Source organism: Scardinius erythrophthalmus (genome assembly GCF_964197995.2).
Source record: "Scardinius erythrophthalmus genome assembly, chromosome: 18".
Taxonomy (NCBI): domain Eukaryota; kingdom Metazoa; phylum Chordata; class Actinopteri; order Cypriniformes; family Leuciscidae; genus Scardinius; species Scardinius erythrophthalmus.
In genome coordinates this window covers 7978937-7997533 of record NC_138238.1, presented here as the reverse complement: position 1 = coordinate 7997533, position 18597 = coordinate 7978937, and the positions used below count along the sequence as shown (strand labels likewise).

The 18597-nt window shown below is 36.9% G+C and overlaps 1 protein-coding gene across 1 annotated transcript in view; it reads left to right on the top strand.

The window, feature by feature from the left end:
- Positions 1 to 1005: 1005 nt before the first annotated feature.
- cox10 (cytochrome c oxidase assembly factor heme A:farnesyltransferase COX10) overlaps positions 1006 to 18597 on the top strand; it is a 40565-nt gene continuing 22973 nt past the window's right edge. Inside the window, exons 1-4 of the mRNA XM_081392588.1 lie at positions 1006 to 1147; positions 1796 to 1938; positions 2223 to 2511; positions 2872 to 2996. Coding sequence (XP_081248714.1) covers positions 1093 to 1147; positions 1796 to 1938; positions 2223 to 2511; positions 2872 to 2996 — 612 coding nt within the window. The 5' untranslated portion in view covers positions 1006 to 1092. The remainder of the gene's footprint in view (positions 1148 to 1795; positions 1939 to 2222; positions 2512 to 2871; positions 2997 to 18597) is intronic.

Genomic DNA, 18597 nt, shown 5'->3' with positions numbered 1-18597 from the left:
TTTAAAAATAGAATAACTTGCATTCAAGAATTGTCTAAGATCATTTTTAACTAGTTTTACCAGTTTTTCCACAATATACAATAATTATACATTTGTCAATGAGATAAATTAACTGTCCTAAGGACCAAATGGTGAACTGTTACACCTGGCACACTGTGAAATTTAATATTGGTTTGGGTAAGAGCTTATTAGAAAACAAATAACTTGAATTTTGATATTAAGCTTGATCTCATAAATTGTGGATACATTTTTAATGTGTGATTAAATTGTACATTTTTTTTTAATGTGTGTGGTGGTGAAAATTACATGTTGTGGAAATGACTATCTATCTATCTATCTATCTATCTATCTATCTATCTATCTATCTATCTATCTATCTATCTATCTATCTATCTATCTATCTATCTATCTATCTATCTATCTATCTATCTATCTATCTATCTTTTTTTTGTTGATCCGAGGCTCAAAAACCGTAATTGATCCGAACCGTGAATTTTGTGATCCATTGCACCACTAGCTAATATTATTAGTGATAATATGTTGATCTGTGTGTATGAACATAGCTGCTAGCCCCTAATCCGCCTTCTATAGACACTGTATCATAATGATGCTCATAAGTTTATTCATATTGCGTTAGTAGCCTAGCTGATAACACCAAATCAGTAAAATAATAAAACTTGCACTACGAAAGATCTTCATGATCAGCCTGTTTTTGCACTTCCTGCTTTTCCCTGCTTGAGAATTTCTGTCCAATGAATGGATGACCTAAAGCACACTTGTGGTTTGTTTACAAATGTTGGTTCACTTGCTAAAAAAGGCAGTGAAAGCGAACCACACCAAAAAAAATAAAAAAAATAATCAACATTGTATTGGGTCCGGACCAAAGCAAGTGAACTAGCGGACTTTCCTGGTGTGATACACTAGGATAGTCAAAAGCCTGTAACTGCTCCGTGCGCGTGCTCAATCTGCTCATGCTTTTCTACAGCAGGACACACGTCAGAGGAAACACTTTGCTTTCGTAAGCGAGGTCAAGATGGCGCGCTACATCATGTGAAGGGGACTCAGCGGTAGCCGGTCGTTCGCCTGAAGAACATGTACAAAACACCATGTAGTAGACTGACGGGAGTCTGGAAATGCCTTCCATGTGGTATTAATAACTATGCTATGTCAATGAATCATATTTGATCTTTCGTTAATTCCGGGTGGACGTTTTATAAGAATGCTAGCCGGTTAGCCTAGCCACTGAAGCGCTACTGCAGCAGCATGACCTTAAAATATCAACACAGTTTACATGATATGAACCGGGTTTTTAAGGATTTCCGTTAATTACATGCACTGACATTGATGTATAAGTACTTGTCTGCTCTATGCTGTGTATTTTCATCATTTGACTTACATTGCCCATAATGTGAGGTATTTTAATGTTTATACATACTAGTGTGTGTGTTTATATATTAGTCTTTATTTGTATATTGTCCATAAACTGTTTGTATATATGAAGAACTGCTGTATTGGGTCCTGAGTGCTGCAGCAGCAGGAGTGATTTCATGTGATGATGCCATTTGTTGTTTGTCATGACGTCACTGAAGGCTGTCAGATACATGACCACTGGATTGATCAAGATAACGCATATCTTAGTTTTAATTTTTTAGTTTTAAAAATATCTTAACTTTATTATGTTTTATTTGTATAAAGGTAAAAATGCATTTAGAGCTTACAACATTATTAGTATACATGAGTATAGGCATTCATTAAAATAACGATTAATATGAGGTTATATCTTCTCTTGTTGGAGGTTTGGTAGGTGTCAATGTGCAGAAGAAGCTCATTGCAAATGCATCTAGGAGTCACATGAGTACCAGGAGTCTGATTCAGCTCTGCAGGAAGAATCAAGCAGAATGGTTCACGTTCCAGCATCTCTGCTTTCTGAAGAGACAGGTAGGCTATGAAGTGCTACCTTTATGTATGCATAATCATAAATATGCTGACCAAGACAATTCTGGTCAAATATGATATATTTATAGACTCTATGCAATTTTTTTTATGTCTGCTTTTCCATAATACCATTGCTGGAGAATCATTCTTTCTTTGTAATATTGCTAACTTTAATTGGAAATCATGTTTTAACAGAATTAACTGATGAAATTGAGAATTATCAAATTTGTGTATTCATGTTTTTTACATCAATTGTGTATTTATCTAATTCTTCCATCTTCCCACAGTATGTTAAGAGCATCGGTGGTGTGTGTCAGAGAGCGAGCCCCAAGCAGGAGCCTGTCGCCTCTGCACTGGAGGATCGAGATGATTCGTTGGTCAGACAGGTTCAGCAGATCCCAGCCTTAAAGCCTGAGCCAGGTACTGTGGTGCCGCCATGTGACTCGAAGAACATCCAGGATGAACCAGAGGCGACCAGAGCAGCCCGCTTGGAGGCTCGGCAGTGGAAGGAGTCGAGGGTTGAATACAGTGATTTACCAGGGATTTACGCACGGCTCTCCAAACTTAAATTAACAGGTATAATATGTTTTTATATTTTGTGTTTATGATATATTGTATGCCATATTGCAATATAAGATACATACTGTTAATTGAACATATGACTTTTGCAGTAATCAAAGCTAAACTGCTGATCTTGAATTTCATGGAAAGTTCTAATCTTAAAAAAAAAAGAAGTTAGCGCTGACTTGCCTAATGATTATTTTATATTAAGATTAATTGCAGTTTTCATCCTTAAAAATGTCCTAATTCTTTTAAATGACAATAATATATTTGTGATGAGAATTCAACTTGTATGCTCTGAATAATTTTTTTGGTTTTATTTTTGTTGTAGAAACTCAAGTAACCATTTCAACTAAATCTTGTACCCCCCCGTAGCTCTTGTGGTTACTACGGCAGCTGCTGGCTTTGCTATGGCTCCAGTGCCCTTTGACCCCGTCACTTTTTTGATGGCTTCGGTCGGAACAGGTCTCTCTTCCTGTACAGCCAATTCCATCAATCAGGTCAGTCACCTCATGCACTTTCATGAAATAACTGCACACTCAGCAGAACGTGACTGGACCAAACACAACAGATAAAGCCAAGCGACCTGACATCCAGCTGGAATATGCTAGCAACTGATAGACCATTTCATTTTGTGTGTGTGTGTGTGTGTGTGTGTGTGTGTGTATGCACATGTGTGTATTTAAAGCTTTGCATGTCTGATCTTGTGTACTTTTATACCTGAAATTCATGGTACGTGTGGATACTGTGATTAATTAATCAAGCCAGAATGATTAATCACCATGTGCTTGGAGATTTTTGGATTACTGACACCTGGTAAGGGTCAATCTCACAAAGCATTTCACTCCTAAAATCTGTAGGGAAATATGTTTTGCCTAAAAATTAGTATTATCTTCTATTAGGACCCTTAAGTTTTTTTTTTGTGTGTCATAAAATTAATTTGAGAACAATTAACATATTTTACAAATTTGCATTATTGTAACAGTTTTCTCATTATTTTAATAAGTAATAATTCAAATATATAAAAATTTATTATACTTTATAAATTATACATCCTTGTAGTGATTGTTGAACTGCCCTAACATTTTATTAGTTTTATTTAAAACGTTAAAATAAATTTGACTGTAATAGATTAAAAAATAATGCCATAATAAATCATCAATAGACACATTATAGTAATGAGAATTTGGAGGTAACATCTGCTTAGTTTTGCTGAAAATAATCGTACAGTGCTTTCTATTTCATGTATCGGTCCTAATAGTAGAAAACATATATACAAAATGTGTTTATTATTAATTATTGCTGTTCAGTTTTCATGAGATTTACTCAGTTAAGTGGATCAGTAATTTCTGAAATCAACCTACTGACTTGAATTGGACTGTGTACTGTGAAGAATTGTTTCTCTGTACTCTAGATACACTACTAGTAGTGGGTTTTACATTTACAGTAGCATAAATGCACTTGCATTGTGGCTTTTATATTGGTTTATTATCCATAAATTGTAAAAGTAGATGTGACATCTAAAAATGTGATGGTCGGAGTTTGGCTAGATGTGATAATGCAGGCCCACGGCAGACCACATAAATCCTGTTGTAGATGGTTAGAAATGTATTAGCCGCTAGTTTTGGCACTTAACCTCAACTCTGCACAAGCATTCCAGCCAGAGTAATTGCCTACTTGGCGGCCTGTTGATTTTGCTATTGTTTTGCTTGTGTACAGCTAGATGGATGAAGTCTCATTGCAGCGTTGGCTTGACTTCAGGGAGTCCCGCAATGCCCAGCAGAGTTTCATTGTGTGTTACACAAACATGGGACACAAACAGTCGATATGGGCTCTCACAGTGCACTTTGTCGTTCGTTTAGAGAGGGAGAAAAGAAATCAGTGCTTAAGTGAGCCAATAGTAGAGTCTTTTGCATTCCGCTCCTGCTGTGTATCAAAAAAAAAATAATACATTAGGCAAGATTAGCTGTGTTGCTCTGATGTTTTTCAGATGAAAGCATTTGCAGAGCTAGAATGAAAAGAAACAGAGAGCGTGAGACGCACGTTGTATGTGCTCTGCTCCATCCGTAATCAGCTTTATGCTCAAAGAAGTGCACGTTTTGTGCAGTAAGGCTCTTCACGACTCAAGAGTAGGGCTGTGCATCACCAAGATACAGGGGTTACAATATGATGTATTGTGATTATTACAGTAAGAAAGGTGATATTTTGCAATATTTCTTGTTTTTTTTTTTTAGGAAGAGGATCTAATTTTAGATGAACTGTCATAAAGAACTGAGCAAAATCTCAATTTAATCAATATCTGGATTTGCATATCACTAATCACTATTTTGTGATATGTAAGTAAAGGGAAAATAGTTATATATATATAAAATATATTATTAACTATAATAATATATTTTATATATATACTTGAATCCTGCTTTAAAGGTTCACAGAATAGCAATTTTTTTATTTCTCAAGTATTTAATAACAGAAAATGCTTAGTCCACTCCATGACTGCATGATACTGTTTTTTATATATTTATTACTGAAAACCTGCTAGCTATAAAGCATCTATATCTATTGTATAAAGTCAAACATAATATCGCGCTATTCAAGTGTATCTATATTTTCTTACACCCCAACTATACGAGTATTAGTGAAATTGAAAGCTGTTACATCAACCCTTTTCAACACCTGCAGCTCCTTGACCAAAACACAGGTGTGGCCTGTAATTTGTAGAAGGTCACGATCACACCACTGGCTCAACCTATTTTTAACAGGAAGATCCTACACTTGGCCCTTTTAACTCTTTAGTGGCAACATCTCTGCAGTGTGTTTACTCATTACTGCGTTGGTAGATTAGCTTGACCTCATTGTGAGGTCTCATGCTGGTGGCCTGTCATACCTGTGGACTAGATGGTGCAGAAACGAACAAGCAAATATTTGCTCCTCAGGTTGTACATGAATGCCATCAACCATTTGGTTTCTTCATAGACCAGTTGTTTAATGACTGATTGCTAACCTTTTTCTGTGATCTGTCTACATCTCATAGGTGTGTGTATGGTTGACAATGTTTCTGACTAGATTATGCACTTCTGCCTGATTAGTCTTAAAAGGGTTGGCAAGATAAAAAAAAAAAAAAAAAAAAAAGTTTTCTGAAAGAAGTCTCACCAAGCCTACTTTTTTTGATCAAACAGTGATATTGTGAAATATTATTACAATTTAAAGTAACTATTTTCTATTTTAAAATATATTTTATTCATGTGATGGCAAAGCTCAGTATTTAGCAGCAATAACTCCAGTTTTAAGTGTCACACAATTACATGATTCTTTAGAAATCATTCTGATATGCAGATTTGTAGCTCAAGAAACTTTTGTTGTTATTAATGTTACAAACTTAATATTTTTTTGTGGAAAAACATTATTATTATTTATTTTTTACAGATTTTTTTGTTATAATGTAAAAGTCTTTACTATCACTTTTGATCAAATGAACATATCTTTGCTGAATAATATAATAATAGTCTAATAATATAATATAAGAATAATATTCTTTAAAAAAAAATACCGACTCCAAACTTTTGACCTTTTGTGTATTTTTATATTTTATGCAAGTTTAAAAAATATATATATTTTTGCATAAAGGAAATTAAGCCTATTTAAATAAGAACTTTTCTATTTTACTAAATTACTTTTTTATTATGTTTGACAGAAATCATTTTCTTGTTTGTGTGATCTGTATAAAAAAAATTTTTTATCATCTAATAATCATGAATTTACAAGTTTTAATAGTTCATTGATTGGTTCACCAATCTCGGTCCTGGAGGGCCGCTGTCCTGCAGAGTTTAGCTCCAACCCCAATTAAACACACCTGAACCAGCTAATCAAGGTCTCACTAGGCATACTAGAAACCTTCAAACAGGTGTGTTGGAGCTGGTTGGAGCTAAACTCTGCAGGCACAGCGGCCCTCCAGGACCGAGATTGGTGAACCCTCGTGCTGAATAACAGACTGCACATTTGAATTGATGCTAAACTAGTAATTCATAGATGAGTTAAAAAAAAACATGGGGGAAAACTTGGATAGGCATGAAAGGTTTAAAGAAATCTTACAGCGAAGAAGCCAACTCATTCTCCAAGTCGTTTTTGATGTTCTAAAGATGGGGAAAAGGTTGATTAGGTCAATTATACGTTTTGCGCAGGGCTCACCTGCTATTTAAGCGTGTTGAACAATGAAACTGGTACAAGGTCCAAGAGGCTGAAGAGGCTGAGGTAATGGGCGAATATGGCACGAGTGAAGGCGGACAGATGGGCGCTCTGTAAATTTGTTGCGTTTGATGTGCCGTCTTTGAAGTTCTAATTGAGCAGGAACAGTGAGGAGGGATGGAGTACTTAGAACAGGTCCATCAATCATGTGTGCTTTTATATGCCAAAAAGCATGTTGGAACACAGATATCAGATGTTAGTTTTATAATTTAAGTGGAACGTGAGTATTTCTGATGCATACTTTGGTTTGCTGGGGTCTCTGCTGTCTAGATGGCCCTTTGACTTCCGCAAGTGTTTCTGAAGGTTCAGTCTGAGACTAATAGGCTTTCTGGGGCTTCAGAGGACATTTAATCCATAGGCTTTCTTGTGGCAAGCGGTTGGCATCTGCACGGAGTCTTCACTCCACACGTTACAGTATGGAAAGAAACCGTTTGGCCCCTCTGTCTCGCCTCCTACTCAAAGCTGTCGTTTGGTTTCGCATCCACTGATGTGTACATGCCATCATAATTTAGTTGCCATCATAGTAGCCTGTAAAGGTAGGCGGTCTGACCAAAATCATATATCACTTCATCACGTTAATATGATAATATACTGTAATTATATTATAATAACACAGAACAAAGTTAAAAATGAAAGATTCAAAACCGTAATTCTAAAATTTAGACTGAATTCTGATTGGATGACTGTTTTTTGTCTTCAAAAAGGGCACTAAAATAGACTAAGTCATTTGAATTCTGTGTTGATACAATGTTGCAGGTTTTGTTTGCCAACTGTACACAAACAAGCTCCACTTTCCATTGAACAATAATTCATAATAACATAACATTCTTGTCTTTACTTTGATGCATCTCGCTTTGTATTTTCACATTATTCCATGTTTCATTGTTACCTTTGCATATAAATTGTTTAAAGCAGTCTAGTTTAGCAACACCTTTGCTAGCTGACACATTCATTGGGATATACACCCAAAATGCAATGCTGTCAATAATGTAAATCAGACCCTGCAGAAAATGGCACTAGTGACACCAAGGTCCTAGGTTTTAATCCCAGAGAAAACTGGTAAAATGTTGGAGTTGCATTGGATGCAGTCATCTCCCACTAGAAATAAACATAATGCAGGGTGTATTGTTTTATTTGTAAGTGTGGATTAAATAGCAAGTTTTGGATGTAAATTACACTGGGTATCTGATGGCAGATTTGTTTACGCTGTTCAAACACAGTGCAACAGAATAAGTGATATAGTATACAGTCTGTCTCTTTGTTCCTGAAGCCTCAAGCACTTTTTAAAGTCTTAGAGCTCTGTGTGCATGCAGAAACTGTGACGTGATTGTACAAAGCAGCTTGTACAAAGACGAATTCCTGGTGTGTACAGTATACCCTATACAGTTTTGCATTACACTTGTCTAATGAAAGTCATTCTGATTTTATTGCATTTATTTAGAGTGCCGTCTATGCGATGAATGCTGTTCTTTCTCGGTGGCTTTGTGAAGATGAGCTTTTTGTTGTTGTTTCATAGTAAAACCAAGCAACTGTTGGAACGCCACAAATCATGTGCCATGTGGTCATTGTAGGAACTCTCTGATCTTATTCTCCTAGACCTGACTCATCTTGTGTAATGTGACAAGTCTTGGGCACACCCATACCTGGCGGTAACTGATCCCCGCTCTTAACTCATCTTTTTGGTTTTTATAACTCCAGAGAGGAAAATAAAAGAAGAATGACTTGCTTAGATGTGGTGCCAGTTTTTTTCCCCCCATTATAAAACATCCCTGCCACCCCCGTGCGGTTTGCTGTGATCAAAGATGATCCTTTTCAAGTTTGTAGAGTCCACTAAACATACGACAAACAAATCAAAGTTAAGGTGTATCCTGTTAAGCTCTGCTGTCTGTGGATTGAACATCAAACACCAAGCAGCTGATTTTTGGTATCTCAGGAGCCAGTCGAGTTCGTCTCTGTTTGTGTTTACTTGTGGCCATGATGAGATTTACTTTGAGACTAGAAAGACAGGCTTGGGAATGAGTGGATGTAGCTTTTAGCCTTTGGTTCCTTGGAGTATTTCCTGAAGTTACATTGCAATTTTGTGGTTTCTTATTTCAATGTAACCTTGTTTGGAAACTGTCAGGAATGCTGTAAAAACCCAGAATCCCCTAACAATGGCCATCCAAAGTTGATACTGCATTCTGCCAAGGGACACAATGTTCAGTTGTATCTTTATATTTCACATACAGTTACGTCTTTTGTGATTTTGGATTTAGACCTTTCAATAATACATAGGAAGAAAATGTTAGAAGTGTTTTTTTTTTCTGAGATGCATCCCCTTTTCTTCAATGGATGGACAAACAGGTTGTCATTTCCATTATATTTACATATACACTTGGTATGTCCGTGATCATGCGTACTCTTGTGTTTAGGGAGCGGCGGTACTGACACATTTTACAAGGTAAGGTTTTTGCCAATGCCGCTCAGGATCTGTTGCGCACCAAATCCATCGTCTGGTCAGTCATCTCTCTTTAGGCTGTGTGTCCACCAAAGAGTTTTTTCCCACGGCTAGTGTATTTTTCAAATTATTTTCAATGGGAGCGCCGCGTTTTTAAAACGCTATGAGCATAACAAGGTGCTGAGCGTCTATTTCAGGCTGAAGCGCTGAGCACTCTGAGTGATGAGCGCTGAAAAACGCAGCGCTCATCACTGTCACTTTTTACACAACCATCCAATCACAGTGGATGAAGGGCGGGACAAATACCACACCGATTGACCGCCACATCTTGTATAGTAACGGAACAAATTAATTTTAAACAAGAGCCAGAGCAAATATTTTACATTGTATCGACATTTTTATATAGAAACAATACAGAAACAAACTATTTGTGAAATGAGATACTAGGAACACTTGCGTGGACATTCCAGATCATAGCAAGCAAAGCGTCTCACCTGAAAAAAACGCTACGCTGCCAAAATGCTCTCAAGCGCCCACAACTAGGCGTTTTCAGCAGACACCTAGTGCTTTCAGCTTCAGCTGGCCAAAAAGGGTTTGGTGGACTCGCAACGTGATGATTGAAATCTGATTCCTGCTGCACTTGTGCTGTATGGCGCAGAGCAGACACTTTCAGTTTATAATTGTAGCGTCAATTGTTTAACTGAACTAAATGGTTATTTCTATAAAAAAGCAAAACGACAGTGGGGGCAGTGCTGTGGTGCCAGGTGCCAGGTGGCCAAGTAATGTAATCAGCATACAGCCGAACAATGTGTAACACCGATAACACAGACTGCCGCAGCAAGCCTAATATACACTACTGTTCAAAAGTTTGGGGTCTGTACAATTATTTTTTTCTTTTGAAAGATAATCAAATACTCGAATGCTTATGCTACTCAAATACTCTTATGGAAATAAATCTCTCATGCTTTCCAAGCTTATCAAAAATACAGTAAAAAAAGTTTGTATTGCGAAATGTTTTTGCAATTTAAAATATTGTTTTATTTTAATGTTTTGAAATGTAATTTATTCCTGTTATGACAAAGCTAAATATTTATGCCACATCGTCCTTCATAAATCATTCTAAAATTCTGATTTCCTACTCAGGAATATTTTTTTTAATTATTATAATTTAATTATTAATTGAATGCTTCTTAATATTCTTTGTGAAAACCATGATAGATTTTACTTGCGTTAACCCAGCACACTCTTAATCTGCTATTGTGATGATGTAGCTTTGGGGTCAGCCTAAATAGAGCTTCATGGGTGTTCTGTTGATTGCTATGAAAACTTTACCCTGAATTCCACTTAATTTGATAATTGAGTTAAAAGAGGCTTTTTCCCCAAGGTAAAGGTTAAAAATCGTCAGTCGGGTGAAGGGGCCACAGCAATGAAAATACTTTTTGTGCAGCCTCTGACCAACGAGGACACAGTCACATTTTTCCCACCACCTTTTTTTTGTGAGGTGTCAACTCAGTGTTGTTTTTGTAAATCCTGTCCTGGTATTTGAGGGGTGGTTTTGTGTCATATCCCCTGTTGAGTGTGCGGTGGGTCGTCAGAGGATGGCATGCACACTAGAGCATCAACAGCGTCTGACAAGCCGAAGAAAAACACATCTAATTCCCTGACCCCCTTCTCTATGCCTCACCTCGCTTTTGTTGCCTGTCTTCTTTTAGGTATGTGCAAAACTACCCATTATCTTCAACTAGTGGGTGTGTTGTTTGAAAGACTAAACAACTAGACAGTCTTAAGAAACCCTGTGTAATTGCAAAGACTTAGGTTCAGGTCCACATGTTTCTTAAAGTAATAATATTAATAATACAGTTTTAAATAATACAGGATTATTATTATTAATTATTATAAGTTTTATTATACATCATGTATGAATTATGAAATTACATTTTAATAATAATAATAATATATTGTTCTTATATTTTTAAGTTTTATTCTATAAATTATATGTATTTGAATTGATGTACCCCTAACATGTAATTTTTGTCAGACTCCTCAACATACTTTGTTGGAATTTACTGCTTTAAATGCCACTAGGCAACATTTTTATTCTAGGCAATACATTTTGGACCTTTTTGCAATGATGTTAATCATCTCAAAAACATTTTAACATGCGTTCATAGTTAATTCTGGGGTTTCTATGTTGAAATGGTCTCGGAAATTCCCGCTGATATTAAATTATCTAAGCCTTCAGGAGTTTCTGCACCTTCTACTTCAATTGACGAGCTCTCGGGAGATATTCAGATGCAAATTTAAATGCGTGACTCCGAGAAGCAGCATATCAAATCCCCCTTTGAAGTAATTTATGGCTCTGTAAAACATTAATTCCTGTTGTGTCCCTCGTTTGATCAGGGTTGTACAAGTGCTTAACATCCCTGTTTCTGTTTCCCTTAATAATGTTAATTGTAATAGTTTTTGAAAAGAAAGCAATACAATCAGAAATGATTTACATCGGCTTGTCATTGTTATGTTTTTGCATCTATTCAGACTGATTGTGTCTTCTCTAAGGATTCAGCTATGAATTTTTAATGCCTAATCTATAAAGAAAAACATCTTGGATAAGGGACGACCTAACTTCATCGGATCAACTAGAACAGGACTCATCACAAGAAAACCAAGTAATCACATCTCCATATCTGACAGCATTGAATGTTTTTTTTTTTTTTTTTGCATAGGGGTTCCTGTAGATAAGGGAACCACTATCCCATGAGGCTTCTTGTTCTGACTGCAGGCACCTCACCCTTAATCTTGTGTGGCATAGACAGTAGAGTGATTGTCGCCTGCTTGTAGTTTCCATGCATTTTTAAAATCCATATTTGCATGCTTAGGGTGGCTGATTCAAAAGCAATGTACTGTAACCGAGTGAGAGCGAGAGAGCAAATTGGAAGGAAATACTGGAACATAAAACATGATCATTAAGAGGAATGAACGGCTTTATGTTTTGATGACTATCATTAAAATCTAACGTTGATTTAGTCTCAAAATTGTTTTGCATCTTGAAATTACCTTTTCAGAAACACATCTTGTATCTCTGTATGCATTTTGGTTGCCAGCGAACACTTGCTCAGCAAAGCTGAATTTACAGCATCATTACTCCAGTCTTCAGTGTCACATGATCCTTCAGAATCATTCTAATATGCTGATTTGCTGCTCAAGTAACATTTGTTATTTTTGGAACCATAAGTTGTAACCAGATGCCCCCTAAGACATCACACCAGCCCGTCTCATTTTGAAGCACCCCATTCTGCAGTTTTATCTGTTGCCCCTTGAGATGCAGTGACAGATGATACATTTTCAAACGGGTTGCAAATTCCACCGGCATGACGACATTGTGGTCTGTAGTTTTACTGCCACTGCATCCTCAAAGCAAGACCGGCTGGCATTAGAGCGGCTCTTTAAAGACGTCCTGTTCTATCCTTTTTCCTTTTTAATGTTACAGCTTTTTTCTTGCGTGGTAAGACTCCAAAACCTCAATGACAACTCTGTTAAGATTGCCCAAAATATGCCATTGATGCTTGCTTAGGGGTTCATTCTGCTCTATATCAATTATTTATGAATCTTTTATTTCTGTCGGTAATCACATTAGTTCCACCGTACAATGTGACCAGCTCCTTGAAAGTGCATTTTTGCCGTCCTGGCGATTGAACGCTTAAAGCGAGACCACCTTTTTTTCAGAGGTGAAAACGTGTCTGAGGAAGGAATTAACACCAAGGTGATCCCTCCATTTAATAGATGTTTAAATTAAGAGCCTGTTTTAACACTTCTTCTTTAACAATAGGGATGAGTCACCTCCGCTTTCATTTCTGCCGTAAGCTTTGAATCCATTGGGGAGGGTGGCGTGAAAAGACAGACTCTTAATCAGTGGGTGATCTCTGATCAGATGGCACGGTGGCACACAGGCTGTTCAATGGCCTATTTCACGGTGTTCAGGATAAGAATGAATATTTAAACAGAGGCAGTCGTTTAATAGTTAATTTCCCCTGTCTCGGTGATCCGTAGGGTGTCAATCTATGTCAAACTGTACACTATGGGATATTATGCCACAGGCTCCATATGGACACAAGTGCTTGAGCTGTGGCATTGTTCTAGTAAATGTCAGATACAAAACATCGTATTCTCACATGAAATTTGATACCTTAATTTGTTCTCGAGTTAGGTTGGGTTTCATTTTCTTTTGCGTATTGAAATAAGAGAAGCATATGAAGGATATTACATGAATTTTTTGGCGTTAGCGGCAACCAGGCTGTTTACGGAAAAGTCTACGAGATGAAGATTTTGCACATAATTTTTTTCCTTTGCATCTCATTTTTTTTCTTTTAACATACATACACGCATTAATAGGGATGCACCGATATTATTTTCACCAATGTAACAGTATGCATGACTATGCATTACTGTCAGGCTCTAAATAACCCATGATAACCCCCCAGAAACCCCTGTAGCTTTCCAAGAATAAATTTCTCAAACAGCACATGAATAAAATAACATGTAATGTTACAGATCACACCTTGGCATTATCAATATTTGCATGTCATGCGCACTGCAGCCAGTTTATTGTGGCTTGATGAAAATTCTTTGTGGGTTAGGGGTTGCTTAAAGGTCTTGCCAAATGAATGTCATGTCATGGCGATACAAATTCGTTTACGTCTTCAGAATCACAGTTTTTCTTTTGGAAATGATAATCTGCTCCACTGCTGTCAGTTTTGATATTCCTTGACCTTATATGAAGTCTAAAGTCATGGTCAGGCCAAAAAATTATACTTTTTTTTTTTTTTTTTTCCTTTGGCTTGAATTGTGCAATAGCTATTGCCTTTCACCTTCAGGCATGTTACATTTATACAGGGTTTATCTTGCATTCTGATGAAGTGCTAGTCATAGTGGGTTTTGTTGTCTTGAGCAATGGGCAATTTTGTGTGTTTCTTTTGGTCAGCCTTGGGCTACTGTGTATTTATTCAGACTTTCAAGCTTTTGTGGGTTTGCTGGTGCTCTCGTGGTTTATGTCTTTTCTCATGGTCCTTGTGTTTGTGGTTTAGGCATTCACCCTTGCGAGACTTGTTTGCATGTCTGAGGCTTCATTGACTTCACATGTCACCAGCCACACAGGTAGTCAAAGGCAGACTGGATCTTGATAAAAGAAAGACAACAAACCTTCCCCAGGGGATTCACTCCGTGAGATGGAGCTGTGCATCGTCGGTGCGTTTGATCAAAGGGGTTTTCACACAGCACCGGCACCCTCGCACGCGAGATATCTCACCCCGCTCTCATCGCTTTATCATCCTTTTATTTACCGCAATACTCTCAGATGAGTACACGTCAACACAGAGGAGAGCTTGGCAGGCGGTTCATGTACATATTAGCAGAGGTTACAGGTCTAGACATGGTTTTGCTATTACATGGTCTTTGTTGACCAATTAATCAGCATTCAGTGGATCTCAGTAAATGCAGGGGAAACACCCATGTAAGGCAGTTTCTGGTGATTAGGAATACCACAAATGCCGAGATAAATGTGGAGGCAGTTCCTTGGGCAAATTTGTCCATTATGCAATTCTTGATGCTACACTCATAAAAATAAATGTTCCAAAAGAGTGTTTTCGTAGAAATGCTATAGTAGAACCATTTTTGGTTCCCCAAAGAACATTTTAGTGAACAGCTCCATGGATGTTACAGTTTATTCATAGATGCCTATAAAGAACGTTTATTTTTAAGAGTGTAAGGAGAGCTTTGGTCATCTTTGATCAACCAGAATATTGTTTTATGCACTTTTGAGGCTCAAGTTCATAAATGCTATAATGACATTTCAGTTTAGTTCCCTCTTAGACTCTCTCTCTCCATGTTTCCTAGCACATTCATTAACATTTTCAGGTGAATAATTCAGTGCAAAAACTCAATGTTAATAGCACACACTCATGTTGGATAATGAAGACTGTTCATTTCTAATTATATATGATCACTCTTTTAAATGATCTTTTTTTCTTAATTGGGTAAGAAGATACAGCCATACATCTTTTGGATGTTGAAAACCCCTCAAAACCCATATGTTATACCACATCTTCTACTAGTAGAAAAGCAGGTAGTGGATATGTCTAAATTAGCTGCTGCTATTTTTGTGATTTCCATTTGGTTCCAATGTTCTTGCTTAGAACAAAATGATTAAAAAAATGAGGCGTTTCATTTGTAGCCTGTATGCTGGTCCAAGCTCCTAAACAACATTGTAATTTAATGTAATAGTGGGCAGCAAAAATATTGGAGGAAATTGAAATTAAGGGTAGTAACATGTCATTTGAAGAATAATGTAATCTTAGCAGTCATTTTCTTGTTTACATCAGTGGAGCGTTTATACATAACTGGTGCGTAGGTGTGGTATAAATAAATAAATAAATAAATGTTCAATTTTTTGGGACAGGGACACAGTTATTGGAGTAGGAGTTTTCTCCATCTCTGGTAAGATGGCAATCATGATTATAAGTGTGTTCATTGATTATTTGTTACAACCAAGCGCAACCTCCCTGTCTCTCTCTTGAAATCATCACGAAAGTGAATTAAAACGGCAATTCATCAACTGGCCGCTTGAGGCTGGCTGCAAAAGTGAGTCAAATCTGCATCTCCCCCATGTTAAAATGCCCAACTTTACAGCAGAAAAAAACATGTTTACAGCCTGGAGCAAAAAGTGGCTTTGGTCTATACAGCTAATTTTGCCCTTCATGACATCTGTGAGGGGGGTGATTTTTTTTTTATAACTCATCCGTTTAAATTATATTAAGCCTTATATTTCTGCATAATTACGGGTGTCCACTTTTGAGTGACAGGTGGATTCCCGCTGCTGTGGTCATTAGTCATCATTAGCCGTTTGTCTGCTGTCTGTTAGCCGTCACCTTACCTCAGCTAATTGTCTGACTGTAAAAATAAATAAATTCAGGAGTGACGCGCTGCCAAGATGGCAACGGTCTGCTACGCCCACTTTAGGCTTCAAAAATGGTCTTCAGAAAACCTACAGGTGACGTCACGGACACTACGTCCATATTTTTTTACAGTCTATGGGTACAACGGATCGCAGTTGATCCGTGATCCGTATGGACCAGGCCCCACTGATTGGCATGCATGTGATTCGGAAATTAACTGAGTTTAACCATCATAGATTTGTTTCAAGACTGTGCTTGAACACCGAATTGATTCCTCTTTCAAGTTTACTCGCGCTTGAACGGACACATACACACAAAATTAATTCAAAATACCCTTCTCGACAAGTATTCTCTCGGTTAGGCTATGTCATAAGTGAACGATTGAGTAAGAAACCAGATGTGTGTTAGTATATTCTGTTCATTCGGTCTTAAAGTGAGAGCAGCCTAATATTCCTGCTGTTGTCTGTGTTATTAATGTTAATAAAATAAAAATAAAATACAGCTTTTACAAAGATGAACCTATATTTAATTTCCACAATGAACAAATAGTGTTATTTTACATTTAGGCAGCTTGTAGGAAAAGTGTGCCGCTTAAAGCGTGTGTACCAAGCATCATCTCCAGGAGCTCCCTTGAGAACCAGACCAAAAAGGTTATGTGCACCCCTGTTTATATGATTTGAGAATCATATATTGTGTTGTTATTATAGCCTAGTGTTATTGATGTGAGAAGTTTATTAATGGAATTGTTACCTGTCTTTTTCAATAAACATTATTTAAAGTGATGTAACTTTTTAGGGTGTAAATATAATGCATGCATTTGGTGCTTCAGTATTTGGCTTCTATGAAAATACAACTGTTTTTCTTTGTCTCAACAGGGATATGAGGTTGTTCACATATTTATTGTGTTCTCATCATAGACTGTAAAAAATAGGTTCTCATGTATTGCACTTAGCACTTATTGGAAGTATCGTTTTTACCCATTTCAAAGGAGTTCTCTGGTTAGCTGGTTAAAACTAGATGTTTACCAAGTCTACTTTTATTTAAAACCAGATGGATGTAGAAGCCAACAGCAATATGAACACTTTGTTTAGTACTGGGATGCATTACTAATTAACAAAAGCTGCCCTGTTAGCACCATGCTCACAAGCTAGTGTTGAATGCTAATTGTAACTTGGAGGAGTTGGTTGCATGCAGATAACTGCCAATGCTACAAAATTACAATGTGATGATGACTAGGCATCTCTAAAGTGTTGCGTTGCCATTGAAATTGGACGTTGCCCTAGTAGCAAAACATAGGATTGATAAAACCACTGAATTATCCAGCTTCAAACTACACTTGACTCATTTTAAAGGTGTTACATCCTTCTAACCCATTTAAAGAGTTTGCAAATGCACACACTTAGGGTTTAAATTGATCAAAAGCCACATTTATGCGATTCAGCCTCCCTCATCAGCTTGACATCCGTTGTTAAAGCTCACTTTGCTTTTTTGACATGCAATGTTTTGTCATGAAACTGTCTCTTTTGGCTGACTTGAGTGGTATAGCCTAATTGTTGATTACTGTCTGTGTATGTGGTTTAAAAGGTGTGGTAGTGATTTTTAAGCGGAAGAGGCCATTGTTAGACTGTGTTTTTAGAGCATGATTCACCTGCTGGCCTGTCTTTGTGGTGATACTTTGTGACTCCAGACTAGCTCTGAGTCAATGTCTGTTTCTCACATGCCACTCTGAACTATTATTAGCCAAGGGGAAAAAAAGCTTTTATTAGAAACATTGTCCCATTCAATGTACACACCGATAGCTAGGTATTTACTACTCAACATTCCTTCTTGACCATCTTATTAGACTCCAGAGTTTTAAAGTCTGAAGTCTTGAATACGTTTCGATATTTACAATGTCTAATTGTCAGTCATGCTATAAATTGTATATATTTTCAGGCTGGTTCATCTAATGCGTAGGATGTGCAATAGATGTTACGATCAAAAAAATGGTTTTAGCTGAAAAGGGAAATTTTATTCCTACAGCTGCCATATTGAGTGTTACAATTCTTCAATAATTATTTCTGCAATTAACCATCTCTTCCTCTTTTTCTTATTGTTATAGCATTAAAATAAGTTCTCATTTGCACAAAAAAAGCATCTTTTTTATTTTATTTTATTCAGCTTTATTTTCTTTGTGGACTGTATTTGCAGCTAGACTGTTCTCTTATCTAGAGATTTGAAAGTAAATACCTTCAAGAAAATTCTCATCACTTGCTCTCTTTTTTCAGCTCTTCGCTAACTTGTGCATGTGCTAAGTCGTTCCTGTGATCTTTGCAGATGTGTCTTTGGGATTAAAGCATAACAGTGAGCAGGATTGGCTTCATCTCACTGTCTTTGGAAGAAATTATTTTCCCAACTACATGTCAAATGCAGATGTATTCGCCCTCTTTAGTGTGATGCATTGGCTGTTGCATTTTTGTTTTCTCATTTTTG